The sequence below is a fragment of the Salarias fasciatus genome, chromosome 11 (genome assembly GCF_902148845.1).
Source record: "Salarias fasciatus chromosome 11, fSalaFa1.1, whole genome shotgun sequence".
Lineage (NCBI taxonomy): Eukaryota > Metazoa > Chordata > Actinopteri > Blenniiformes > Blenniidae > Salarias > Salarias fasciatus.
This window is the reverse complement of record NC_043755.1, coordinates 11,507,728-11,535,662: the sequence shown is the minus strand read 5'-3', so window position 1 is coordinate 11,535,662 and position 27,935 is coordinate 11,507,728. Positions and strand designations below refer to the sequence as shown.

The following is a 27,935-nucleotide window of genomic DNA, read 5'->3' as shown; positions in this document are numbered from 1 at the left end:
AATCTCTAAAATCTGCTTTCAGATCCCCACCTCAGTGGTGAATGTGTTTGAATATATTTCATAGAATGCTTCAGTCAGCGAGAAAATACTACATGCTTGTTTACCACTAGATGGTGTTCATGCTTTTTTTTTTTCTTTTTGTTTGACAGTAGTTTAGTAATTTCCAGGAAGCCTTCAGATACCGGTAGCGCCTGCTGTTTGATCTCAACTTTTTTAAACCTTTCTTATTGCTCCTTGTGAAAACTATGGCTCACCCAGAGGACGATTTTGATCGTAATCCAGAGAAGAGTAAGTTTGTTTCATGGAAGTAGTTACACCCTGGCTATAGGAGGGGTGTTTGTGGTGTACTTCTTTCATTCAATCTTGGATACTCTCAGGGTTTTCTATCGGTGTCATAGCTTGCTGTCTGAGGCTTTAGATAAACATGCCGTAAAAATCAAATCACCTCTTCTGTTTACTTTACTGGTTGAAGATCTGAATTTGTTGATATTTTAGCAGCAGACATTGTTAAAGTCACGCTCTCAGCCAAGCAAGTTCAGCAAGGAGGGAAAAATATTTTCAGCTTTCCCATCAATAATCACCAACAGGAGCTTCCTGTGCATCTTACAAAGTTAACAATCTCAGCCTGGAATTTAATTTGTTGATATTTTTATGCTGCTGGTATGACATTTCCATGTTTTTCAATTGCAGACAGCAAAGCTGTGCACACACAGGAGAGTGGGTAAGTCCTTTATCTTTTATTCCTTTTCAAGCATTAGTCTGAATGCCATGAAGAGTACTAATAGACTCAGTTAAAGGTGTGTGTGTGTGTGTGTGTGTGTGTGTGTGTGTGTGTGTGTGTGTGTGTGTGTGTGTGTGTGTGTGTGTGTGTGTGTGTGTGTGTGTGTGTGTGTGTGTGTGTGTGTGTGCGTGCGTGCGTGTGCGTGCACGCGTGCATGTTTCTATCAAGCAAATCTTATCTTATCTAAATTACTCTTCCAGTTATGAGGGCCTGTCCTCCAACATGAAGCATAAATGCTATGATGATGCTGAGAAGAATCCTCAACCTGTTGACAAGGACAGCTTTGTGAGGCCCATCCACAAAGAAGAGGGCTGCACTGCCAAACTGGCAGTGGAACTTCCTGTTTTAGCTCATGTGGTGAGACATGATGAGGAGGGGCTATTAAAAAAACCAGTTAGACCCACCTTCACACAAGTGCAGAAGAGCAAGACGGACATCACAGCAGTCATTGCAGATAAGGAGATGGTGAAAGGAAGCAGACTCTCTGTGGCCATGAAGGTCAATGGAAGTGCTGGCAGGCTGCACATGAAGAGAGGAAAACGCAAAGAATGGAAATGTGAGTAAATTTATATGAATAGAAAACGCTGAAAACACTATTTAGAAAATTAATCAATTACTAATTCTAACAGGTCCAAAAGTTTTCTTTCATGTCAAAACATTTAAGTAGTAGTTCATTTTAATAGACTCAATGTGCAAAAAGGCTATCAGTGCAAGACACAGTCACCCAGTATTTGCATTTTGTCACTGTACTTCAGTAAATGCTAAATGTGTACTTCATTGCTCGTGCAGCAGCGCATTCTAAAAAACATAATGTGGTCAAGCAATTACACAATAGTTATTACTTTGGTACTAGTGCATTTAGGACAGTTTACTTTTGTTTTAATTAAGGTGAAAAAGGTGAATAATCTTATGATGTTACACAGGTACCTGTACGAGAATATGGGTGATTAACTTTATGGATGACTGATACACTTAATGTAACTTATGACGTGGTTCTGAATTGACTGTAAAATTACTGCCAGTTCTTAAAGAGAAGATATTTATAATGGTGTTGTCTGTATTTCCAGTGTTCCTCCAGTTTTGCCTGTTTGTACATCTGTTACAAGTCAACAGGATGTTTGCTGCTGGTGAGTTGTGAAAACATTTATTTGTTGCCTCGTTGCGTTGGCTTTTAAAGTGTTTTATAGTGGGGACACACACTGGGGCTTTGTGTTGCAGCCTGCAAAGTTTGTTTTAAAATATCAATCATTATTAATTGAATGATCTGTAAATGCAATCATTATGGATTTTTTAAAATTGACTTTTAAGTGTCAGCCCTGCGACAGACTGGCGAACTGTCCAGGGTGTACCCTGCCTTCGCCCACAGCAGCTGGGATCGGCTCCAGCCACCCGCGACCCCGAAAGGGATAAAGCGGCAGAAAATGAATGAATGAATGAATGACTTTTAAGTGATAATTTATAACAACTGTGATTCGAGAGGGAAAAACCCCTCAGAGATTTGCACGTGTTCACAGGGAGCAACACCACACAGCAAATTTCCCAGTGTTGAATTAACTCTGAAAGTGTTAAAGAGTGGTCTCATATATACACTTTTGTAGTGTTAAAATCTCAACACTGACCAGTGTTAATTTTCTAATGCTGACACTCTGTAGAGTTATAATAATATTCCTCTCTGTTGACCAGTGTTCCTATTTAACTCTATACAGTGTTAATTCTTAGAATGAACACTTTAAAGTGTATATTTTAACACTTACATTTAACACTACAAAGTGTATATATGAGACCACTCTTAACACTTTCAGAGTTAATTCAACACTGGAAAATTTGCTGTGTATAGTGATTCGATGCACGACGGAGCGTAAGAGCAGAACAAATAACCCACTCGTATTACACAATCCGCTGTCTTCTGCGGTTTACATGAGCAGATTATCAATCGGGGGAGGCCACTTCTTACAATCCCATTGAAAACGTTTTCGTTCTGAGTGAATTGGATCCACTCAGGTGTTTCAATGGTCCAGTTTACATGGGTGTTTTTTTCAATCGGATTGTAAACAATCGTATTAAACGGAGTGTATTCATGAAGTGATCCACGATGAATCCTCGTTTACAAGGACCCTTGGTGAAGCGGATTATACAGCTCCTGTGACATGCGCACAAAGTCTCACGAGGAACTTGCAGGTCTTTAGCTCCGCAGCACCTCAGCGCCGAGCAGAGAGTTTTTATCTGCTAATATCTGCTCAAATAATGCCCCAAAAGTCCATGATACGCTGCTGAAAGAGCCGCTGCTCCCCTGGCTGCAGCACCGCTGCGCCGAGCGGCACGTCTCGTTGTGAGCTCTGCCTCTGCTCCGCGTGTCGATGTTTCGAATTAACTGGTGCCCGTGTTAACTTGTGACCAATACATGATTGAAAAATGTAGTCGTTCTTGCGAACGTCGGTTATCGACAGTTACAGTGAGTGTATACGTTTAAAGTAAATTGTGAGTCTTACTTTAACAACTGCTGTAATCAAAATGTGTTTACACAGACCTCCGCCGTCATTCGTTAACACGGGAACCAGTTAATCCATAACACCAGACGGCGATCGCTTGTATTCTGCTATAGAGCTCTTTATACAACTCGCAATTGCGCGATTTGGTTCCATCTCGCCTCTCCAATGTTTTTTCTGTCGGGGTTTTTTACTAAAAAAGTGTTTTTCAACCACCGTGGTTGAACTCTGCTGGTTTTTTGACTGTGCTGCTTCTGTTTACTGGCACCACACAAGTCACTACATGCATGCCAGAACAAACACTCCCCCAGTTCAATCCGCTCCGCTGTCAGACTCGTTTATAAGGGACAGAATCGGCTCCAAAATACAATCCGCTCGGAGTGAAGCGGATCCACTCGGTGGACACATTTTACAATCCGCTCCACGTACAATCCGCTTATACGTGGTCCATGTAAACGTGCCCAGTGAGGCATTTCCAATCTGATAAGGAGCCTGGACCCTGAGGTATTTGGTTAATGAAGTAAATACAAACACAACAAAGCAAAATGGTGTGCTCTGCTCACATATAGGGAAGTCACTACACCACAAAGGAAATGCTGCACTTAATTACATTGAAAAGTCATATTTTCAAGACATGCTGTTAACCCAACAGAGCAGAATGTGGCCTATTAAAGGAAATGGAAGACAATGCAATTTGCTCTGCCGCTATATTTGAATGGATTTTTTCTTAACAGTGATCGGGTCTGTTTTTTTTTTTTTGTTGTGATTTTTTATTCAAGTACAGTTTTTGTTAACAGTGACAAAGAGTTCATTTTATTTTAAGTTATTTAAATTGTTAGCATTCAAATAAAAATGGTAAAAATGACAAAAGTTTATTCAGTTTGAAAGGGTAACTTTGCATTATTTGGATATATGACAGGGTTTCCCCCAGAAAACTTGTGGTTGGACTGCTAGAGGAGCCTACCGCAAATCGGCCGTGGGTGGGGTGGGGTGGGGTGGGGTGGGGTGGCGGCTTCGGAGCGCGTGGACGCGGGTCTGGACGGGGGTGGGGGGGATAGCGTGACGCTTCGGAGCGCGTGGTCGGGGGTCGGGTAGCCCGTGGACGCGGGTCGGGACCGTGCATTCAACCGTCGGAGTGGAAGTGGAGAGAGGGAGAGAGCGCACGCATCGAGTCTCTGCACTGCTGGGTCACGGAGCGCAGCTTTTTTTTTCTTTGGGTCCCTCTCAGTTCGTCCGGGTGCTGCAGCGCGGGCGGGCGGACTGAAATAAATTAACAAGCGACGCTTAGCCTCATAGCGGGAACTTATTTTCAACAGGGGGTGCTGAGAAAAAAAAAGTGCGGGGGAGCGCGCTCACACACACACACACACACACACACACACACACACACACACACACACACACACACACACACACACACACACACACACACACACACACACACAGGTACCAGGCCTAACAGTATGAGACGCTCTTGTGCTGACCGTGTTGCTGACCAGCAACTATATATTAAAATTGTAGCTGGGCCGTTAACGGCGATAACGTGCTGCGTTATCGTGAGAGTGTTTTCGCGCGAGAAAAAAATGTCGCTGTTAATCTATGCATTGCAAAGTTGGGTCTGGGAGCTGGGTCTACACATGCAAAATTCACTTTGAGATATTTTAGTGTGGATGTCTGCCTGGCCCAGCCTGGCTGAATAAACGCTGAGAGGTGTGAACAAGCCGAACCTGTTCTGCGCCCCGAGAGTCTCACCGCGCTCCAGCTGACCATAAAAAAACACACACGCGCTTTTAGTGGTGAAACACGGTCCATTCCTCATTATTTGCCATATTGAACTCGGCCGAATTATCAGAAAAATCACGAGGAAAAGGCTGGTATAAGGCACAAGCTGAAATAACGAGCGCAAATATGAAGAAAATGAAAATGAAACTTAAATCGCGTGTTTTGTCGGTGCAGCGTTTCGGCCAGCTGGGCGTTTTTCAGGCGCTGAAAACACGCAAAATAAAGTACATTTTTCTTCAACACACAATCTGGCTTAATAAAGGTAAGTATGAGGCACCATGCGGCGTGACTGAATTTAGGCTGCCTTGGAAACATAGCTAAATTAATTATTATTTATAAAATAAAAGTAAGCGATATGCAGTTCTCAATTGTGGAAGTTTTTGCTACATTCGCGAGGGAGTGCTGCAGCACCCTCCGCACCTCTACTTCCCGCGGCCATGCTTAGCCTGGCGGGGGGGCAAGAAAAGCCTGGCAGCCGCCAGGCCTATAAAGCGCTGGGGGAAATCCTGTATGATCATTGCATTAGTTGTTAGTTTGTTGTCAATTTAACAAGGCTGAAAGGCTTCAGCCCCTCATGTGCTGGTGTACACAGGAGTATTGTGGGGGACCGAGCGGTCACCCCGACTCGGGATCAGCTCGCCTGGATCGCGTTGGGAGAGGTTTGGCAGAGAAATGAGGTGGCGGTTCACAGGTTCGGTGCAAATTCTTCAGTTTATTTGCAGTCTTTAAGTCCCACACCCTCACAACAGGCTGCTGACAGAGGCTTCTCAAAACTGGCAGCCTCACAGGTTCTCCCCCCTGACTTTACCATGGTCCTCCTTAAATAAGTCCAGCCCAGACCTAATTAACCAATCCCTGGTCTGGGTCAAACCAAAATTCAGGAGGGGTGTTTCATCGCCTTAACATTATTTACGAGAAGGTTTTAACCCGATCCCCAGTGTATATCAAAAATAAATGAAAATATAAATTCCATCATACACCAAAGATGACCTTCCCCACACATCCATTCCCCAGAACATAAATATTTACAATAAATACACAATTGTGCTCCCCCTCACATAATGGACTGCTCCTCCCTGCATCAGCCAGGTGAAATACAGCTTCACCAGCGGGCGCGCTCCGTTAGTATCAGCTGGGCAGAGTGAAGGAGGAGGAAGTGTGCGTGGTGAGTAGTTGTGTGGCGTTTCTGCTTGCATGTGTCCTCAGGAGGTAGTGGGTACCTCACTACCTGCACTCGAGCCGCAGCCACGCCACTCCTCACTGTCACATATGTGAGAGAGTCTCAGTTTCCAATGAGAAGGGGCTGCCACCTTCTCACAAGTATAATGACTTCCTGTTCAAACCTCCCTCAAAGAGTTAATTTCCTGCCTCATCTTCTTCACACTCCTGGTCCTCCTCTCCTGTCAGTGTGCAGGACGTGAGCGATGCTAGTCCACAGGCTGAAACCCTCATCAAACTGTGCTGACGTGCCAACTCCACTTTTCTTGAAAGCTTTCGACACTGTTCCTCCTTGGATTGCGTAACAGATAAATCTTTCATGTAAATCTGGCTCGGTCCCCAGCTACTTCACACATGCTGTGGTGAACCCGATTCTTAAAAAGACAAAATTCTGATCCTGGGGAGAGAACTAAGAACTAGAGGCCCATATCAAAACTTCCCTTTATATCAAAAATTCTGGAAAAAGTGGTGGCTTAACGGCTAACTTCATTTTTGGAGCAGCACAGTCTGTATGACGGGCTTTCGAAAAAATCATTTTGAGAGTTTCCAGCGTTGTTATGATGGCTGCAGACTGGTCGCTACACAGTCCTGGTCTTCTGTGCTGGTTGAGTGGCTTGAACCTCAGATGGGGTTTTCAGGGTCGGTCCTCCAGTGGTTCTCCTCATATGAAAGGAAACACTTTTAATCTGGTGATCAACAATGTTTTGTTTGATATGTCAACCTGTTTTGTGGAGTTGCTCAAGGATCCTTTTGAGGCCCTGTTCTGTTCTATTTCATCCCTCCTGACCGCCAGAGGCGGTGCTTCAAGCACTGAATGATCATTGTTGCGTATGCACATGTCGAGAATAAATAACAACAACGTCACCTGGTGACCTCCGGTGACCTACGTGAGTCTATAAAGTCACGTGACACCGGAGACTCAGTCCCTTTTGTTCTTCTCGCGCATGGTCGAGTACTTTGCTGCTTGGAGTATTTTTTGGGACCCACGGCTGCTGTTTGCGACTCACTGCTGTTAGCCCGTGACCTAGCTGCGTGCGGTCGGTGTTGCGAGCATGGCTCGCCCTCCGGGGCTGCGTGAGCTGCCTGTGGCTGTGTGGTGCGTCCTGCTTCAACGTGGTGAGTATTTCCTGTTACCGTTTACGGTTTGGACGCGGTTTTGTGTTTGTCTGTTGCCGTTTTCGGCGTGACTTTCTGTTTTGCTGCGGCTGTTTTCGGCTGGTTGTCTGGTGATAATTGGTTTATTGCCGTGTCCGGCTCCTTCTTGTTTGTTTGTTTTTTTTTTCTCCTTCCCTTTTTGGGTCTCCACGGGTGGCGTGTTCGCTCACGTGGCTGTGTTTGGTGGCTAATTTTTGCGGTCGTAGTGGCGTCTACGCCCGGTCTGACCCCCGGTTTGTGCAAGATGCTTGATTCTCCCTGTTGCCGGGACTGTTTGGCTCCGCTCCAACAGGACGATGGGCATGATCTGTGCCCTTCCTGTCTGGGGGTGGCCCACCTGCAGGAGGGCCTCACTGAAAATGCTTGCCTGAACTGCAGCGTGATGCCCTTCTCGCTGCGTACGGCTCGCCTAGCCGCATTCGAGGGTTCGGCAGCATGGACATCTGCGTCGTCCTCTGCTCCGCTCCCTGCTGCGCAGGCGGTACGGCGCTCCGCTGCTGGAGACGCTTCTTCCGCCCCACGTAAACGCTCCGCTGGGGGTGACACTGCTGCTCCACGGAAGCGGTCCAAAGGGGAGCGTTCTTCTTCACTGGCGGTGAAGGTTGATACTTTGACGTCTGAGCTGGCTCAGATGAAGGCTCTCCTCCAGGCTCTTCAGGGTGCGGAGGGTCGCCAGGAGGCCCCTGCACGTTCCACTGGGGACTCGTCCTCTCTTTGTGAGGAAGATGCCATATCTGTTGCGGCGTCAGATTCCCATTTTCAGGACTCTGACTCGCAGTTTTTTGGGCTGCCGGATGTGAGCCCCGAGGCTTCTGAGGGGGGCTCTCAGGTGTCCGCCTCTTCCGAGAGGAGTGAGGATAATGCTGCTGTATCCGCGATTCGCACAGCGCTGGCGCGTCTGCATCTTGACGCACCTCCTACGCAGTCGGCTGCATCCTGTGCCTTTTTTCGACGACAGGCTTCTACCACGGCTTTTTTGGTGCCGCCGTCGGCGGAATATATTGGCCAGCTTCAGGCCTGCTGGACCGATACGAAGGCCTTTTCGAAACCTACCGCTGATGGTAGGGCCCTGGCTTCGATGCAAGAGGCCGCTAAGTTTGGGTTGGACCGTATGCCGGCTGTTGAACCTGCTGTGGCCTCCCTTATTGTGCCCCCAGATGAGGCCTTGAGAACGGATGCTAGGTGCCCGCGTCCTCAATGTCGAGCTACTGACGAGCTGCTTTGCAGGGCTTATGAGGCGGGGGCTCGGATGGGACGGATTGGTAACTCCATGTCCCATCTGTTACTTGGCCTGGCTTCGTCTCTGGAAGCGGTGGGGGTGGACTCCCCTACGCAGGGCCTTGTTGATGCTTCCCTACAGGCTTTTGCCTTCATGTCCCGGGAGTTAGGTTGCCTTCTGTCTACCTTAGTTCAGGCTCGGAGGCAGGTCTGGTTGGCGCAGTTCCCCCTGACGGAGTCTTGCAGGAGAACGCTGCGAAGTCTGCCTGTCCTCCCGGGTGAGCTTTTTGGCTCTGCTGCACTGGAGGCTCTGCAGCGTACGGCGCAGGCCACCCAAACGCGGCAACAGCTGGTGGGTCTTCACCGGCGGGCTCCTACACACCTCGCCTCACAGGGGCCGGGCCCCAGGGTCTTCACCCCTTCCTCTGACCCTTTCACCGTTCCTCGGCTTCCCGTCTCGAGGTCGGTTAGGTTGCGGAGCGATCGACAGGGAGCCCCGGTTTCTCGTTCGCCTCAACCGGGGCAGAGGGGGCGGCGGCCCCCCAGGTCCTCTAAGGACCGTGGGGGCCGTCCATAGGTCTGGGGGGCCGGCGGTGGGTCGTTTTACCCCGGAGCAGCTCCGGTACTGGGCCGCCAACACTCGAGATCGTTGGGTGTTACACACGATTCTCGGCGGTTACAGGCTGCAGTTCCGCCGCCGGCCTCCTGTTTCGGGCCAGGTCCGGGTCACTCACATTCCGGACCCGGCGAGGTCCCGGGCGCTACAACGGGAAATTGTGACCTTGCTGGACAAGGGCGCGGTGGTGCCTGTGAACCCCCTGCGGGATCCAGGGGGGTTTTATTCCAGGTATTTCCTGGTCCCGAAGAGGACCGGGGACCTGCGACCGGTATTAGACCTACGGGGTCTGAACGAGTTTTTAAAGGTTTTACCTTTTCACATGCTGCGCACCAAGGATGTGCTCCACACGGTGGCAGAGGGCGAGTGGTTCACCAGCATCGACCTGAAGGATGCATACTTTCATGTACCGATCGCCCCTCCCCACTGGAGGTTCCTGCGCTTCGCTTTCCAGGGACGGCACTTCGAGTTCAGGGTCCTCCCCTTCGGCTTGTCCCTGTCTCCACGGGTGTTTACAAGGGTGGTGGCAGCTGCCCTCGCACCGTTGCAAGCAAAGGGGTTGAAGATTCTGCCCTACCTGGACGACTGGCTCATTTGTGCACCGTCACGCGCGCAGGCTGTGCGGGACACGGAGACGGTCCTGATGCATGTTCGTCTGTTGGGGTTCAGGGTGAATTATGCCAAGAGCAGGTTGGACCCCACACAGAGCACCGTTTTTCTTGGGGTTGCTCTGGACACTGTCGCCATGACGGGTCGGCCGTCCCCTCAGCGGGTGGGGGACGTCGTGGAATCCCTGGCTGTGTTCCGAGAAGGACGACGGCTGCCGTTTGTTTGCTACCTGCGCCTCTTGGGGAAACTGGTTTCAGTTTCGGCTGTTGTTCCTCTGGGACTGCTCTACCTGCGCCCGTTGCAGATGTGGCTGAATGGCCTGCGGCTGGATCCGACACGGCTCGCTCACAGGCTCACAAGGGTGCGTGTGTCACGGGAGTGTCTCCTGTCCCTGGTTCCGTGGCGGGACAGCCTGTGGCTCAACCGTGGTGTGCAGCTGGGAGCCTCACCAGCGCGCCGCGAGGTTGTGTACACGGATGCATCATCCATGGGCTGGGGTGCGACCTGGCAGGGCCGTGTGGTGCAGGGGACATGGTCCCATCGGCTCCGAGGCGAGCACATCAATGTGCTGGAGCTGCTCGCAGTTTTTCTTGCTCTGCGGCGGTTGCTTCCGTGTCTGCGGGACAGACACGTCCTAGTGCGCTCAGACAACACGGCCGTGGTTTATCATATCAATCACATGGGGGGAACACGGTCTGTGAGGTTGACTCAGGTGGCGGCTCGGCTGCTTACCTGGGCGCATTCTCACCTGGCAGGGCTCCGGGCAGCGTACGTCCCGGGGCCGCAAAACGAGGTGGCGGACTCCCTCTCCCGGCAGTCGTTGCTGCCAGGGGAGTGGAAGCTGCATCCCCACGTCGTGACTCTGATTTGGAGGTCTTTCGGCAGGGCACGGGTGGATCTCTTTGCGTCCGCGGCTGCAACGCATTGCCCACTCTGGTTTTCCCTGGCGGACAGCACCAGTCCGCTTGGTCAGGATGCACTGGCACACGACTGGCCTCAGCAGCTCCTGTACGCATTCCCTCCTCTGCCCCTCATATTCCCGACTCTCCTCAGGGTGGCCCAGGGGGGCCACAGGCTTCTCTTGGTGGCCCCATTTTGGCCGGGGAGGACCTGGTTTCCGTTGCTGCGGAGGCTCTGCTGCGCCTCTCCGATGCGCCTCCCCTGCAGGGCAGACCTCCTGTCCCAGTTGAACGGCCGTGTCTGGCACCCCGATCCCAGTCGCCTCCAGCTCTGGGTTTGGCCGCTGCAAGGCCCGGGGTAGACTTTTCTGTGCTCACCGGGGGCGTGGGTCACACCATTACTAGTGCACGGGCGCCTTCCACACGGTCATTGTACGCCAATCGGTGGAAGATCTTCGATAAATGGTGTCAGGAGCGGGGACTGGACCCTGTACGCTGTCCGGTGGCGTCGATTCTGTCGTTCCTGCAGGGCCTGTTGGAAAGGGGGAGGTCTCCCTCTACCCTGAAGGTATATGTGGCGGCCATTTCCTGTTGGCACATTGAGGTGGATGGTGCGACTATAGGGGGCCATAAATTAATGTCCTTATTTTTAAAAGGTGCCCGGCGGTTGCGGCCTCCGACCCGCCGTATGGTTCCTCCGTGGGACCTCTCATTGGTGCTCGAGGCACTGCGCTCTCCGCCATTCGAACCGCTGACCGAGGTGGGCCTCAAATGGGTGTCGATGAAGACCGCGTTTCTTCTGGCAATGGCTTCGGCTAAACGTGTCGGGGAATTGCAGGCCCTCTCGGCCCACGAGTCCTGCTGTCGGTGGCGTCCGGATGGTTCGGGGGTTACTTTGTGGCCTAACCCCTCCTTTGTTCCTAAGGTGCCCTCAGCGGCTGCTATGGGGCCACTGGACCTGGCCCGTTTTGACTCGGGTTCTTCCTGTGAACAACTTTGCCCTGTGCGTGCTCTGTCCACCTACCTGCGGAGGACAGCGTCTATTAGGAGGTCTGACGGCCTTTTTGTGTGCTTTGCCGGGCCACGGGTGGGCCAGGCACTGTCTAAACAGCGGTTGTCACACTGGGTGGTGGGTGTCATCACGGAAGCCTATGCTCTTTGTGGTCAGCCGCTGCCTCCGGGGGTGAAGTGCCATTCCACCAGGAGCGTTTCCACTTCCTGGGCGGTGACGGCGGGGGTGCCGCTGGAGGCTGTATGTGCCGCTGCGTCGTGGACATCAGTCAACACTTTCGCCAGGTTCTACCGTGTCAACATGGCTGCTGCTCAACCGCTGGACGGCGTTCTGCGCCAGCATCGCCCTTCAATTGATTGAGGTGGGTGCATGAGTGGGTCCATTGATTCCTCGGGACCTTGTTGACACTGGTCATCCAGTGCTTGAAGCACCGCCTCTGGCGGTCAGGAGGGATGAAATAGAACGAAAGTTACGTATGTAACTGCGGTTCTATGAATCCCGGATGACCGCCAGAGCGTTCAGTCCCTCGGAATCCTCGTGCTGCGCGAGAAGGTTCTTGGGACTGAGTCTCCGGTGTCACGTGACTTTATAGACTCACGTAGGTCACCGGAGGTCACCAGGTGACGTTGTTGTTATTTATTCTCGACATGTGCATACGCAAGAATGATCATTCAGTGCTTGAAGCACCGCCTCTGGCGGTCATCCGGGATTCATAGAACCGCAGTTACATACGTAACTTTCGTTTTTGTTGTACTTGGTACCCTTTGGTCAGCTGATTCACGGTTTTGAAAACGTGTCATATTATTTTAAAACTGACAACATACAGCAGTAGGCTACTGTTTGTTTAATGACTCAGAGTTTGACTATTTTTCTGTGTTCCTGGAATGTGTGTCATGCATGGAAGACGGGCTCTCCTCAAACTTGCTGCAGTTAAATTTAAGCAAAACAGAAACTTTGATAATTGCCCCTGCCAATAAGGTCCTCCAGATCACCTGAGGAATTTCTCTAAAGCCAGAAAAATGTTGTCTAAGGTTACATTCAAACTGCAGGTCTTGATGCTCAATCCAGATTTTTTTGCTGAGATCTAATTTTTTTGCATGACCATTCACACTGCATTTTAAATGCGACCTCTATCAGAGTGCAGTGTGAACGAGATATGACCCGACAATGAATGCATGTGCAGAAAAAAACTGTTAGAAATTTACCACTGGGGCTTCTAAGGTGGGCCACTTCGTGATTCTTCACTTCCAGTGTGTTTATAAACCAGATAGCTGTGGATGACCTTAAATTCGCCCGAGGCTGCAGCCATCAAATGGCATTGGTTGGTTTAATTTCATGCTGTTCAGTCATGTTGTTAATCACTGACTGGTTTATTCGCTACTAAGTCCTGCCTCCTTGAAGTGATGTTTATGATTTGTGTTGCATGATGGGAGACAGCAGCATACCCCCCCCCAAGTGTTCATAGCGACGTCGCTTTATGATCCTTCGATGTCGGCTCTTCCTATCATTGTGAAGCAGAATTCACCAAGCGTTGGATTGTTCACCCACTAATAGGGAACGTGAGCTGGGTTTAGACCGTTGTGAGACAGGTTAGTTTTACCCTACTGATGATCTGTTGTTGCAATAGTTTTATATATATATAGTTTTACCAACATTTCCAATTTAAAAGGGCATTATAAGACAAAGCATCGAATTTTGAAGAGACATTTCCTCAAAATTCAGATATATATATATATATATATATATATATATATATATATATATATATATACACATACATATATATACATATATATACATACATATATATGTATATATATATATATATATATATATATATATTTTTTTTTTTTTTTTTTTTTTTTTTTTTTTTTTGTTAAACTGATCCTTTGGTATGATTTTAGTATGCTTGATTCTTAACCCCCTCCTGATATATTTGTTTTGGTTTCATGGAGGTGAAAATAGAAATTATTTTTTATTTAGGTTCATATTTTTGTTGTTGTTTTGAATAAAAAGGACATTTGGAGTGAATGAAAAGAATGTTTGTGGCCTTTCAAGATCGATTTTCTGGAATCATCTTTTTATTTGTTTTTTTGTTTTTTTCAAATAGGCTATATTTATAGAAAACTAACAGAACAGGTAGAAATCGACAAATTCATGGAAGTCAAGCGTACGACCCATGAGACCCCCGAGGACCCAATGCGGTCTGTGGGTACAGTTATGCCACTTTTGTTTTGAATGTAGTCACTGAGGATCACACTGCTGTAATTATTACATTTAGGGGTTTTTTGTTTGTTTGTTTGTTTGTTTGTTTGTTTTCAGATCCAGGCGCTGTTAGTTTTTAACCAGTGCCGGTTGTAGATTGAGGAGTCTTGCTCTGTGTGTTTATTTTTTCAAATAATCCTGTTCCACTGTTAAGAGTCTTGGTTAGGCCAAAAACAGTTATTTATTTGGTTTTTAGAGATTTTTTTTTCCTTTTAGGTTTGCCACTGCCGATTTCTGACCCTGGACTGAGTGAGCAGAAAAACAATACTGGTATGTGTACATATTATACATATAGGTGGGTTTTTAGGCCCACTATTACCCATTTTATTATTAATGTCATTTAGATGTCAGTATTTTGATAAATACGCAGTTAAATCAAACTATCAGTCTACCTGCCCCTTATAGCTTTACTAAAATATTAACAAACTGCTAACTTTGGGAAATGTACTCACTCACAAGAACCACACAAATACTCACATTACTATAAATAAGTAGTATCTTGGGATACTTTGATGAGCATTTTACTTTCACCCTATAATCACTTTCACAGTTCAAATTGCTCAAAATACTTACATTCTATCATAAAATATTCTTATTTTACATCTAAAGCTAATTTATTTTTTTTCTCTATTTTGACTGTACAGGAGGATGGAAGTGCGTCATCTGCAATGACATGGCACGATGCCCAAACCTGACGAAAATCTTTGATCAGGACGACAAGAAGATATTTAAGAGAGCTGAAACCACCCAACTTCCACTGTGCACCGACAGCCCTGAGCTTCATCTCAACATATGTAGCGTGTGCCGTTATCAAGGAATCACCCACATCTACTGCCCTGACAACATCAAAAAACTCGAAGCTGAGGATGACCAGAGCCACATTTTGGGACCCATCAGCAACATCACTGAAGGATGTATGTATGTCTGTCTGTTTTTTTTTTTTTTTTTGTGCCATTTTTCATGATATGGTGATTTAACATTTTTGAATGCTACAGTACACTGATCCAAGTTAAAGTTCAAAAATCTATATCACAATCAAAATCATATCCAGTCACACCAACAGGTCTCAAATCAGCTTTAAAGCTACTGAAGGAAGACAAACCAGTTAGTGTGTTAGCTTAGCAAAGATCATCACGGCATAACTGAAATGCCACAAAGTTGATCATTGTCCTAAATTAAGCCTAAAAATATACCTTTTTGGCTGCGGTGGTTAAAAAAATGTATAACCATTTCGGGTTATAGTTTCAGGAGTTTGGGTTTTGTTCTGTATAGTTTTCTTTTTTTTTTTTCACTGTTCTTCTTTGAAGAGTCTTATTTAGGCTAAATATACTTCGGTATATAGATTGAAGAAATAACAGCTAATTAGCTAAATTCACGATGTTTTCTTGTTTTTTGTTTAGGTCAGCCATTGCCGACTTCTAACTCTGGACTGAATGAGCAGAAACACAGTGCTGGTATGTATACACACCTGGGTAGCTTTTTAGGCCCACCATGCTAATACTGAACACAGTCTTCCTTTGGTGTAAAGAAACACATCATATTGACATGGATTCAACAAGTGTGTAAATATGAAACATTATAAAAAAGGTTAGGTATTGATATAGATTGGAGGCAGAGTTGGAAAATATGATGCAATATGTGATAATGGGTGTTGAAATAAGATCAATTTCTGGACTTCTTCAGAAAAAAAAAGTTGAGTACTCTTGTGTTTGCATTTGGACTGGACAATAATTCCATAACAACATATATATGTATATCGATCGATAAGATAAAACAAGACTGATAAAAAAATCTGACAGGAAAACAGTTTCCCTTCTGTTCTCGTTACGTATAGCCTATCATGTGCAGTGCAAAAGATGTGTTGCAAGGAGAGGCGGAGCAAACAGAAAAAAGCTGTAGTAGTTCACCAGCATGGCAATGTTGTGCACTGTGAACACTGTTAATCACAGTCTGAGGCAGCCCTGTAGTATTTAAATTACACCAGTCTGGCTATAAGTGGGTGAAATACTGCGCCCCCGCCTGGGACAGCAGATACTGCACCTGTGTGTGGAGGAGCTGATATATCTCCGTCACTGTGGAGGTCTGACACTTACATTACACTGGAGTGTGGCGATGCCTCAAAAACGTTACTAAGAAATTTATCAGATTTTCTGGTCACACTATTCTTTATGTTTGTCAGTATTTACTGACATAACTCAGGTCTCTTTAGCTGATTACTTTTTCTTTTTAAAAAACTTTCAATTAAGGTGAAAAGGGTGATTAAATAAAGGATTGAATTCCGTGTTTATATGTTCGTTATTTATTAAAATGTGGTAATAAAGCAATAACATAAAGTACAGTTTTTTATCATCTATAATTATCGATATTACTCAATATGATTTTTTTAATGAATATTCTTTTTTCCCTATATCATCCAACACCCTTACAACTATTGAGTTGTAGAAACAGACCCTAAATTTAAAGGCCTATTTGAGGATTCTCCGCCGATTTCGTACAACATGGCCCATTTGCCATTTTTTTGGAGCACTGCGCATGCGCGGCTCCTTCCTCATGAGGACTGTGGGAGCGCACACGTCAGCCGCATCTCAGTTTGTTTACATCCGCGCAGCTGGAGCATCGTTTTTAGGATAGGATTAAAACACATTTGTAATCATGTCGGACTCTTCATCGGTAAGTAATAGCCCTTTGGGAATTACGTATGAGCGGAAGAGCGCGCACAGAGGCGGCGACTTGACATGATATGTCATCACGCAAACGCAGTTCGTAGTTCGCATTCGTAGTTTTAGTGAACTGTGGTGTCATGTTTTATATTAAATACATCAGTCAGGTGAACTGAGTAACAGGTAAGGACCAAACATTATCTGCATTTTTGGTATTTTTCAATTCAGTTCAGCTTAAGTTATATAGCACCAAATACAACACAGTAATTTCTAGGTGCTTTAAAAGACAAAACTGTCCTTTAAAAGACAGAACCACCCTGTTTGCAGTAACTGAAAGCGAATGTGGAAAGGAAAACTCCCTTGAACAGGAAGAAACCTTTTGTAGATCCGGGCTGGTGATTTTCCTCTATTCTGTTTGGGGTATTTTGAAAAGTATATACAGTAACCAAACTGTTGTGCAATTTAATTTCTTTTCAGTTTCATTTACTCTAGGGATGCACATTTAAAATTTTTTTAATGACCGATAACCAACGCTCTTTAACTGATTAATAACCGTTAACTGATAATATTTTACTCCGAGTGAGTCACTGACTCGAAGTCGGACCTGTCTGTTGCTTAACTGCAGATTTACAATGACAGCAAATACTCATCTAAAATGTAAAAAAAGCTATAAGATTTAGATATAATTAACAGTACTGTAGGCTTCAATCATCTCCTATTGCTTTTTAAATTATGTTGAGAGCGAGCGCGCTGGTGAATTCTTTGTTTGTTTGTTTGTTTGTTTGTTTGTGTGTCATTGATATCTGTAATATTGCTTATGATGCCAGCATGCATGAAGATGCACGGGCTCTGTGGAGAGCTCCACTCCAGCTGGAGCTAAAGGAAAAAAAAAAAACTGATAGTATTAATCAGTCAGTTCCTATTATCGGTTAACAGTTAAATGGTTAACCATGTGCATCCCTAATTCATTCATTTTCACTTTACACAACTATATTTTATGTATTCTGTAACTGCCATTGGTTTATTGTGGCTAGGTTGGATGAAACAGGCAGGAAAAATGATCACATTTTGCCATTCGACTATATGTCATAACATCATCATTGCTGTGTTTGTCATGCGATGTGCTCCTAACTCTGGATTTCTTCCATCACATAGTTGGATCTGGCCGTCAGCGGCATGGAATTATTTTGGCCTTCAGTGAGTATGATTTATGTCTTCCAGTGTGTGTGTGTGTGTGTGTGTGTGTGTGTGTGTGTGTGTGTGTAGTTTTATGTGTGAACTCTCATTTGTGTCACTTTGCAGCTATCCTGGCTCTTTGCTGTGCTGGATTCTACGTGAGTTTGAACACACACTCTTCAATACCTTTGAAACACTGAAAGTCTCAAAGCAGAAGGCGTAGTCATAGGCTCTGTTCACATGCCAGGGACGTGGTCCCTGGCATACTTCCTGCCCCCGTACACTTCCTGCTTCATTTATTGCGGGTGGTAATATAAATCAACATCAACACATGAACGCTGTCAATATGAAATATAATGTTTAGGGTGCTTTTAAGTTTCAGAAAACTTTGGCTGGTTCAACTGAGTTCTGTCGTGTGCAACTTTATTCCATTTTAAAGGGGCTGTATCATGCTTTTTTAGCTCGTCCAAACCCTATTATTGGCATTAACATGGCAATAGTTTATTTTTGGCGCTAAGGAAAAGTCATTTTGTGTGAAATAAAAGATTTTCAGAGGTTAATTCTGAAACCCGGAAGAGAAAACGCTCAGTTTCACTGAAAATCCCGCCTCTCCCTCTGTGGACTTTGACTGACAGCGTACTACAATCAATCGGAGCTACTTTATCGTCTCTAAGGGTTAGCTTTAGCTCTTTAGCTTTAGCTTCTCTACACGCGAAGGCACGCGAAAATGTCTTTTCCTGTTAGAAACTCACCAAACGCAGACCCTTCAGACTCTTGCTCTTGCTTGATTGTTGCTTTCAGACGATGGTTAAAGTTTATATCCATAATGGGAGATACAAAAAGCGGCTGCGCGCTGGTCAGAGGAGAGTGGGGGTGTTGTCTCCGGGGGTGGGGTGAGAGAAGAGTGGTGGGGAGGAGTTCTACTTTTGTGACGTACTTAGGTTTGAAGAGTTTCAAACGAGCTGTTTTCTACCTGAAGGGAGGGGCTGCTGTAGAGAGCAGCAGACTGAAAGAGATTACTCATACATGCGTGAACAAATAGCATTTTGGGGGTGGTTTTAAAGGGAAATCAACTTTGTGGCATGCTTAAAACCTTAAAAAAGTGGATTTTGCATTGTACAGGTCCTTTAAGTGGTTTTAACAGCCGACTGAGCTTCCGCTGCTCTTCAGAGGACACGGCGGCTGCAGGAAACAGGCAGGACGGGACTCTCACTGCAGCTGACATTCAGAAAACTTCTAGAATTGTGTGTACTCAATCAAACTGAAATGAATTCTGCAAATGGAGTGTTTGGAGATGATTTCTTAACAACTCTATTTCCTTTTTGTTTCACATTGCTTTTCCTGAGTGATTTTATTCCTCATTGTCTTTACTTTTTTCTTTTTTCTTTTACTGTTAATACTGTCTTTCTGTTTTCTGTTGTTTTTATTGCTAATTTTATTGTTTTCTTGACTGTGCACTTTGAGATCTGCCCTCAGATGTAAAGTGCGTTATAAATAAAATCCATTATCATTATTATTATTTCCTTCCACATATTTTTTTTTTAATTAAACAGATTTATATTATTAGCAAAGCTTCACAGAGGTACCATCTTCACAAGTACATGTTACAGCCAAATATGCAAACAGAGCCCAGTCATTTAGATTTGTAACATTGGTAAATAAATACTTATCTTCAGCTTAGAATTTTAAAAGAGTACACAGGGGATACACACAGCTTAAGGAACACTTCTTGATCTATTGATCAAGCTGACTCGTTAGATACCAGTTTCAAAGATTTAGCAAAGGTCCATGTCAACAATCTCCTCCTCAGTCTCCACCGGGCCTGGTTCTGGTTCTGGACTTAATGTCGGTCCAGTCTGCTGCTCCCAAACACTGGACTGTGTCTGGTATGTTCGTGTTTCACTCATAAAATGATGACATGGCACTTGCAGCTTAAGCCCCTCTGCCGTCAGAAGCAACACATAAATTTAGATGTTTTCCATATGTCAGTTGCAAACCCTGGTCTGCTGAGTTACTGAGTCCCATCCTGTGTGTTTCCTGCAGTGTTTTAAGTGGCTCAGAAAAGGTACCGGTACTAGAGTTGCCAACCGTTCCTTGAAAAACGGAATCGTTTCGTATTTGGATGTAAAAGTGTGCGTTCCGTATTGAGCTGAAAAGGAACGCACTTTGTTCCGTATTTTTGTGAGAGTCAAAACGTAAGCAATGGAGCATGCACTTTTTTATGAAAACTTACGTAAACTGTTCACCGGCTCTCTGACTTTCTGTGACCAATGAGCTGATAGAGATGGCTTGACAACACAGAATCACTGTATGATATATAATATGTACAATATGTTTTAGCGGAGTGAATGTATACAGCAGAGTGAATGGATGATAAAGTGTCGCTGAATTTCTGAAAGGGGGGCGGGGGCAGGATACTATAATGTCCAGGATTAGGTTATATTCTACACAGTAGAATTGTACAGTCTGACAGCGGTGGGGATGAGAGCCCTGTGGTTGCTCCTTCCTGCACTGAGGGTGACTCAGTCGGCCACTGAAGGAGCTGCTAAGCTCCTCTACCGTCCGGTGCAGTGGCTGAGAGCTGTTGTCCATGATGATGGATGATACTTGAATGATAACTGTCTCACTGTAGGCCTCAAATACAAACAGATCAAGCTGATCATGAGTTATTGCAATGTTATTACTGTAAGTGTAATACAGTAGCCTAATTTGTTTTTATAGTCTGTAATAGGCATAACTGTGGCAAAATGCTGTTATACATGCGTTTTGACCCCCAAAAAACCTAGTTTTTTTCAGCTGCCCACGAGAGGCGTTCCTTATTTCAATCTCTGGGAGTTGGCAACCCTAACCGGTACTCTCTTTTGCATGAGGCAATCTTTAAAATAAAAGTCAATTTGCATGTGCACATGTAGCTCATCCTGAAACAAACTTGCCTCTTGATACATTGAAAGCTTGTTTGAATCATTGCCACAAACTCATTTCTTCCCCATTAGGTTGCAAAAATGTTTGTTGCAGACAAACAGAGGCATCAACAGTGCATGTGCACTTCTCTCTTCTTTGGGTTGTAGCAGGTTGCTGCACAAACAACAGGAAGCCTCCTTCTGAGTCACTTGTTTTACGTGATTGTCTAATTCTCTGTGCAGTTTCACTGTGTGAACTGGAGTAACTTCCTTAACCAGGTTTTTCTTGCCTACCTTTAGTTGAGACTAAATTTGCAATGGAAGAAGAATGCTTGAAACCTCGAAGTCTCAGCACAGATTCTTTTATTCGATTAAAGAAGATGATCAGACAGCGAAGAAGGACTATACCAATAATAAAATCAAAATACAGGACGCCCCGGACCCCAGCCCTGCGAGAATTGACCACAGTCAAAACCCCAGGCGAAATGGTGCTGACCGGTTACATTCAATGGATTTTATTCCCTGTGTTTACCCACTGTAGGAGGGGTGTTTTCCCCCACCTCTTTCTTGGATTTTACGACCAGGGCAGACAAATACCAAACCTCCTTCCCAGTCCACCGTGGCACTGATAATGGTTTGTCTTATCATGACAGGCCTTTCCACAAGTTGAGATGTTTACACTTCTTACTCCCTTAAGGCACTTAGGCAACAATAAATGTAGTGTCCGTTAATCCTCTGACCGGATCTTCTCCAAGGCTGTGGTTTAAAATGATCAGAATCACTTTGCATGTTTCAGCCACTGAGAGAGTTACCCAGTTTTGGTTGTAGCTGCATTTCCGTTTGTTGTGGCTCACTGTTCCCTCATTCTTTAACTGTGTTACATTGGTTTGTTGCTGGTGCTCCTCTGAGGTACCGGAGTCCCGCGTCGTCAGTTAATAGACATGACCACACAGCGAGGTCTGCCACCCACCAACTGATCACAGTGCTCACTGTATTCGTCAGATTATAAAACATGCATCCGACTCATTGTGACTGTCAGTCATAATGCGGGACACCATGTCAATTTGCGGGGTGTCTGACAAGTAATGGAAATGAGGAACTGTTCTGCACAAGACAGGTGTTGTGCCGAAAAAAAGCACCCCTGCCATGAAACACACCTCTTCTCAAAGAGCGCAGTTACAGTCACTTGCCTGTGTGGGGTGGGATGCACACTCTAATACACTCCTCTGCCAGATCATGCAAAAAAAAAGCCTTACAGTCACCAAACTCACAGCAGTTATTCATGATCATACCCAGAGTGGACTCTGAAAAGGAAAACATGCTGGGACCAACAGGGACAGAATTAGAAGGGGGTGGGATATTCTGGCAGGCCCCTCAGCTAAAATATTTTTCTGTTTAAAATTTCATTAAACTCATTCTGAAATGTTACGGGCCTGTCCGTGCTGTTTAAGTCTGTGCCGGACGGAGCTTTGGCAGAGCAGCTCTTCTCGCCCCTCCCCTCACAGAGAACCCGAGACGCTCTGTGGCAAACAGTTTTCATGTTATTTATAGAATGAAGTCAAACAATATACTCACCCAGAAGGCTTTTCTGATCCAAACAGTGCTTCGGGAGAAATTTAGATCCAAAAACGAACGGCGGACATCCGTATACAGCTAGCAGACGGGGTATCGGTAACGCCGCTCCTAAAACGGCTTTAATTGTCCAAAAACTCATTAGCTTCACCAATATTTCATCTTGGTCCACTCACACCACTTCTCCACGACAGATATTCGTCCATTTTGCACTAAACTGCTATAGTGCAAACAGCTGTAAACAGTGAGAGAGCGACAAAGAGATCTGTGGTACAGGTGGAGAGAAAGTGGCATCTTTCTGGCACCATCAATTTTCATCCCAGTCAAAGTGAGAACACCAGTCGCACACAGATGATGCTTCTGACACGTTCTGTGATATAAATCTCTGTCTCCCACTTTTTAGATGCAAACGTGCTACTTTCAGTACTGCTTAAAAGCATCCTTGATATTATATTTCATAGTGACAGCACTCATGTGTTGATATTGATTCATATAACTGTCCATAATGAGTGGAGCAGGAAGTGGACTGGAAACTATTTTGCTACTACTTGCTTTAATGTCAGGGACATTTTTATTTTCATTTGTGATGTAGTCTATGATTCAAAACTATGACACAAGCTGCAACTCATGATCTGATATGGCTGTTTTGTCAATATTAACAGTTTATCCGTGCATACTCTTGTACTTCGCCATATTTCAGAACCTGTGTTTTCTTACTTTTACTAAATAAATGAAGTTGCATCATTTCTCCAAGTGTGTACCGTTTGATTTAAGTCAAAGCTTTGTTTCGAGCATGTCTATTTCATACTTGATAGTGTCTCGTGTGACTAAAATTGATTATATTTTTTAAATAAATTTAAACACATTCATAACTTTCAAGTGTTCTTTAAAAAATACATTAAAATCACATTTCACAGTTTGAATATATTTTTCCATCTTTCCTTTCAGTGCTGGAAGAAGAGAGGGTAAGTTTATTTCTTCGCACAATTTAAACAAATTTTACAATTTTTTCTCGTAAGATAATCTTTAATAGATGTGAAATGAACTAAATACCACATTTACTCTTGTCTCTCCTTGTGACAGACAACTGGCATGTCCAGCGAGTGCCCCGCAATCCGGTGTCCTGTGACTCTGAAAAAGGACGGAGCGGCTTGGAAAATGGATGGATTCTCGTCTCCCTATTGTCTTAAGTCATGGTGGACCACTGTGACCAGTGCAGAATGGAAACAGCTCCTGCTCTTTATGGTCTCCAGTTATGAGTGCAGAAAAAAAACACAAGTATATTCTAGCACATCTCTGTCTGATTTAGCTTTAGTTTTAGTTTTGGGTTTTTGAATGTTTGCTTTGCTTTTTGTTTCCAAACACATGAAGACAGAGTAGCTTCTATTAGCACAAGTTAGTGGTTTGAGTAGTTTATAATAGAGATGTCCCGATCACACTTTAAGATGATACTTCACATTTGAGTATCAGCCAGTCCCAATACTTTTCCAATCCCATACTACTGTAGAATAGATTATAGAAAATCTACATTAAAATTTCCGTTAGTCTGCATCGAGCTTTATTTTGAAAAACATATCACTTCCATCAGTGCTTCTTTGCCATCAGTGCTTCTGTTACAGTTTGTTCCCTCATGAAGGCCTTTTCATATAGCGTCCTGCAGGTCTGTGGAACAATTATGGTGCTTAAAATCGGTCTGTGGTGCAAAAATGGTTCAGGATCACTGCTCTATAATGCCTTGAGACAAAAATCTGGGACCACATTTGGGCGGAACTGACCACAAATGGTTACTGCAACCCTATTGCAAATCCAGATAACCAACGCACCGGATAAGGGAGGTCCAGATAATATTTCCAGACTGCTGACATGTTAGCCCAGACAGATCTGGCACCTACAACAACGTGGTTGTTATTAATTTGTTTCCGGTAGGTGACAAATGTCAAAGAAATCTGTGAGGTTATCATCTGAATTTGCCAATACGTAATCAATTAAAAATTGTTAATATCGGCCCGACTCGATGCTCACTGATCTGACTAGAACATCTCTAGTCTGTAATTGTCATGGAATTTTAATAAAGATTAGTATTTGTTATTCTTTTATGAGTTTTGTCTTGATAAATTGTACAGCCATTGCAATTATGAAAACTTTTGTAGCCTTTTTTACTTTCACGGCCATGTTGAATCACTTTTTTAATGATTTTAACAAGTCCTGAAAATTAGTTGACAGTGTTCAAGTTGATCAGCTATTTGCTATTTTTTTCAGTCACTTGTTTTTCTTTGATTATCAACTGGTTATATATCTTCAGCTCTAAATGAAATCTACCTATCTGCAATGATAGTTATTATCCCAGAACCATCTGAGAAATTGGCACAGTTCAACACTTTTGGAATACGAGTTTTGACGCAAGGGATGCACCGATAACGGTATTGGGTATCGGGTCTGACAGTACACAGAGTGCTCATACTTGGAAGAAAATCACTGATACCACCTGGCAAATACTATAATTGCACGCAAGTACGCAAGAGAACATGAGTGATATCAACAGTTTGGAGAGTCTTTAATATTCATTAATGAACAACAAACCTAAGTCAGACTGCAAACTATGATCTGCCAAAATATCATGGGAAGACGCAAAAGATTGTATAACACCAGTAACTTCATCAGCAGCAGAATTATTACCAGCAGATTAGCCTGATGTCACTTATAAGTTTAACTGCTCAGCCCACAGTAGTGAGACGCGCTTCATGTACATGCTAGTAGTTTTGGGGCTCACAAATTGGTGATGCTACATGCTACACGTGATTAAAGTGCGACTGAAACACTCATTAACAGCAAAGTGTGTGTGCATGGTTCACAGGAAGCTCAGTTCCTCGGTTTGCAGTACGTAAAAGGCAGTGCATAGATAGATGCTACTCACTGTAATATACAATCTGTAGACTGTAAGGCTGTTGGAGATGTGTAAAGCGTCGACGGAAGCTGTGAAGAGGTAGAACACTGTAACACACACACACACACACGCACATATAGCAAATTATTTTCATCAATTCTATCATTTTCAACAAATGCTCATCCTGCAGAGGGGACGTTTTGACATCCGGACAGACCAATGGATGGACGGACAGACAGACATGGTGAAAGCAGTACATCCTCACAGACACTCCGTGTGTTGTAACAAGAAGAGGCACCAGGCAGGTAATTTGTTTCAGAGAATATTGTCCACGATTTTTTAAAGAATGTGATAAAACACTGGCACATTGAGCAGTGATGTCAAATCTCCAGTGTCTGGTAGGTGGGCTGAGTGGTTGATCCTGACTGTCTGAGTGACAGCTGTGTGGTCACTGGTTGTGATGGGGTGGGTCTGTGTTTCTGAGATGTCCTTTATCATTCAGTTGCAAACCAAAAGGTACCGTAATTTAATCATGCTCAATGGAGAAGTATTCTTTAGATGCCCGCACCTTGTGTGTGTTGTAGGAATCCACTGTCCTATCACGCAAGGAAAAAAATTCATAGATATATTTTTCCAATTCTATCGGAATTATGCTGGGAGGCAAACTCGATGAGCCATGTTTAACACGCCATCCATAGGACTATTGGATCCTCAGTCAGGGTATTTTTCCTTTGCTTATAAAATATGACAGTTTTACACACAAGGTTTTAATATTCTACACTTCTACTTATCATATTGAAAAAAAAAAACATCAAACCAAACATCATCTTGTGTATACATTTAGTAGCATGTTCCAAAATAAAGTATTTCACTTCAATACTATCAAGTTTCACAATGGATGTTTGAAAATGAATAACATCTTATAATACTTTACCTATAATACCCTAATAGTAACTATTATATTCATGACTACAGGTACAAGGCATGTGTTAATATGGTTCTGCTAATATACTGAGTGTGTAGCCTGTTTTTGAACAGCCAAACCAACAAAACCTAATATTTCATCAATATAATAACATTTATGTCACCGAGGACCTGTCTTTGGCAAAACAATTAACTACATTTTTTTTTTTTTTTAGCCTGTATCTGTTACTTTTAACCGTCACTGTTGTTTTTAAATTCCACTGTAGCACTTTGAGATTTGTTTTACAAATGTAAAGTGCATGATAAATAAAATTCATTATTATTATTATTATTATTAACATCATACTGACTTAAATAAAACTAATTCACATGAATTAGTGAAACCAAGAAGATGTACCAAGCGCATTTTCACTTGTGTTAGCACTTCCATAACGTTAAACAAGCTTATCTTGTATGAACTCCAACCACTGCATAGCACCTTACTCTAATAGTTTGCAGGGTCCAGAGAACACACACACACACACACACACACACACACACACACACACACACACACACACACACACACACACACACGCAGCTAGCATTAGCCACATTTAGCTAGCTCACCAAGAACGATGAAAGATGAAAAAAACAAAATTCTGGCACTCACCCCTGGTTACTGAGTAGTTTGAAGAAAGTAAGATGATCATTCTTTTTCTTAACGTTCATAAAGCTTCACAGGCTGTCTATTTTCTTATCTTAACTCATATTAACTCAAATAAATTCCACCCACACTGCCCCTGCCAATCATGCTCAGCTGGGCGGGACCTAACCTTTTACTTTAATTTACTTGTAAGGACTTTTTCGCTAATACTATATTAGGACATGTTTGGAAAATTATCTTAAATTATTTAGAACTTGTTTGTTTTTTTATTTTTAATTTTCATTTCTTTACCACTGATGATCTCTGGCTTATGTTTTATAACTTATCCAAAACATTGCATGTTTTGTATGAAAACATGCCTTTTTCACTCCATTAATGTCAGCTTTTTTTTTTTACTACTATGAGAGAATATTTCAAAGAAAACATGTGCCATTATTAATTGGATATTGTATTCTTCTGCAAAAAGAAGGCCAATAGTGTGGTTACCAAGAAATGCAGCTTATTATAGCATGACATCCGTTTGTTCTACTGTTTAACCACATCAGTTCGGTGTTGCAGGGTGCAAGAGGGGCAGTTGAAGAGCTAACAATTATTCTCAAATGCATAGTTTTGGAATGAGGATGCAAACCAGAGTTTGCAGAGGAAACTAAGATGTTTTGGAATAAAACGCTAACTCTGCATGAAATTAACCTCTGACTAGGGGTCATTTCTATATGAGGAGAGTGCGTTGACCACCACAACAGTTTTCCTCCATTTGACCTTTCTTGGGCACTTTAATATTTAGGAGTCCAGTAAAGTGGGCATAAATATAGGAGTTTTTTTTTTGTTTTGTTTTGTTTTTTTGTATCCTGAATGATGCAGCAATAATGTTAACAACGGATCCCGGGAGGTGTCGAGCCCATCTACAAAGAAGAGGTCCATCTCTTTTACTCAACTCTTCTCAGTAGGCTTGTCTCTCGTCTCAAATGCAGGACCATCACATTCACAGTTTTTCTTCTCCACAACGGATGCACCAAAACAGTCACATCAAACAGCTCACAATCAACAATATGCAGGTATAATATGAATCCATGGACATTTTCTACTTCACATCTGTTTTGCCCTGTATTGTCCTTTTTTTAATGTATTGGTC

The 27,935-nt window shown here is 44.1% G+C and overlaps 1 protein-coding gene across 2 annotated transcripts; it reads left to right on the top strand.

Moving 5' to 3' along the window:
* The first annotated feature begins 167 nt into the window (after nucleotides 1-167).
* On the top strand, nucleotides 168-27,813 carry LOC115396645 (uncharacterized). Of its 2 annotated transcripts, XM_030102618.1 has the most exons (13): nucleotides 168-288; nucleotides 691-721; nucleotides 982-1,337; nucleotides 1,849-1,908; nucleotides 14,258-14,311; nucleotides 14,686-14,955; nucleotides 15,442-15,495; nucleotides 17,857-17,898; nucleotides 18,004-18,035; nucleotides 23,298-23,314; nucleotides 23,433-25,332; nucleotides 25,424-25,538; nucleotides 27,775-27,813. In XM_030102618.1, exons 1-11 carry the CDS (start codon nucleotides 246-248, stop codon nucleotides 23,476-23,478), a joined length of 1,005 nt encoding a protein of 334 aa, XP_029958478.1. In that variant the 5' UTR covers nucleotides 168-245; the 3' UTR covers nucleotides 23,479-25,332; nucleotides 25,424-25,538; nucleotides 27,775-27,813. The 2 variants fall into 2 exon arrangements, with proteins under 2 accessions (XP_029958478.1, XP_029958477.1); XM_030102617.1 differs by having other exon boundaries at nucleotides 23,433-25,538.
* The last annotated feature ends 122 nt before the right edge of the window (nucleotides 27,814-27,935 follow it).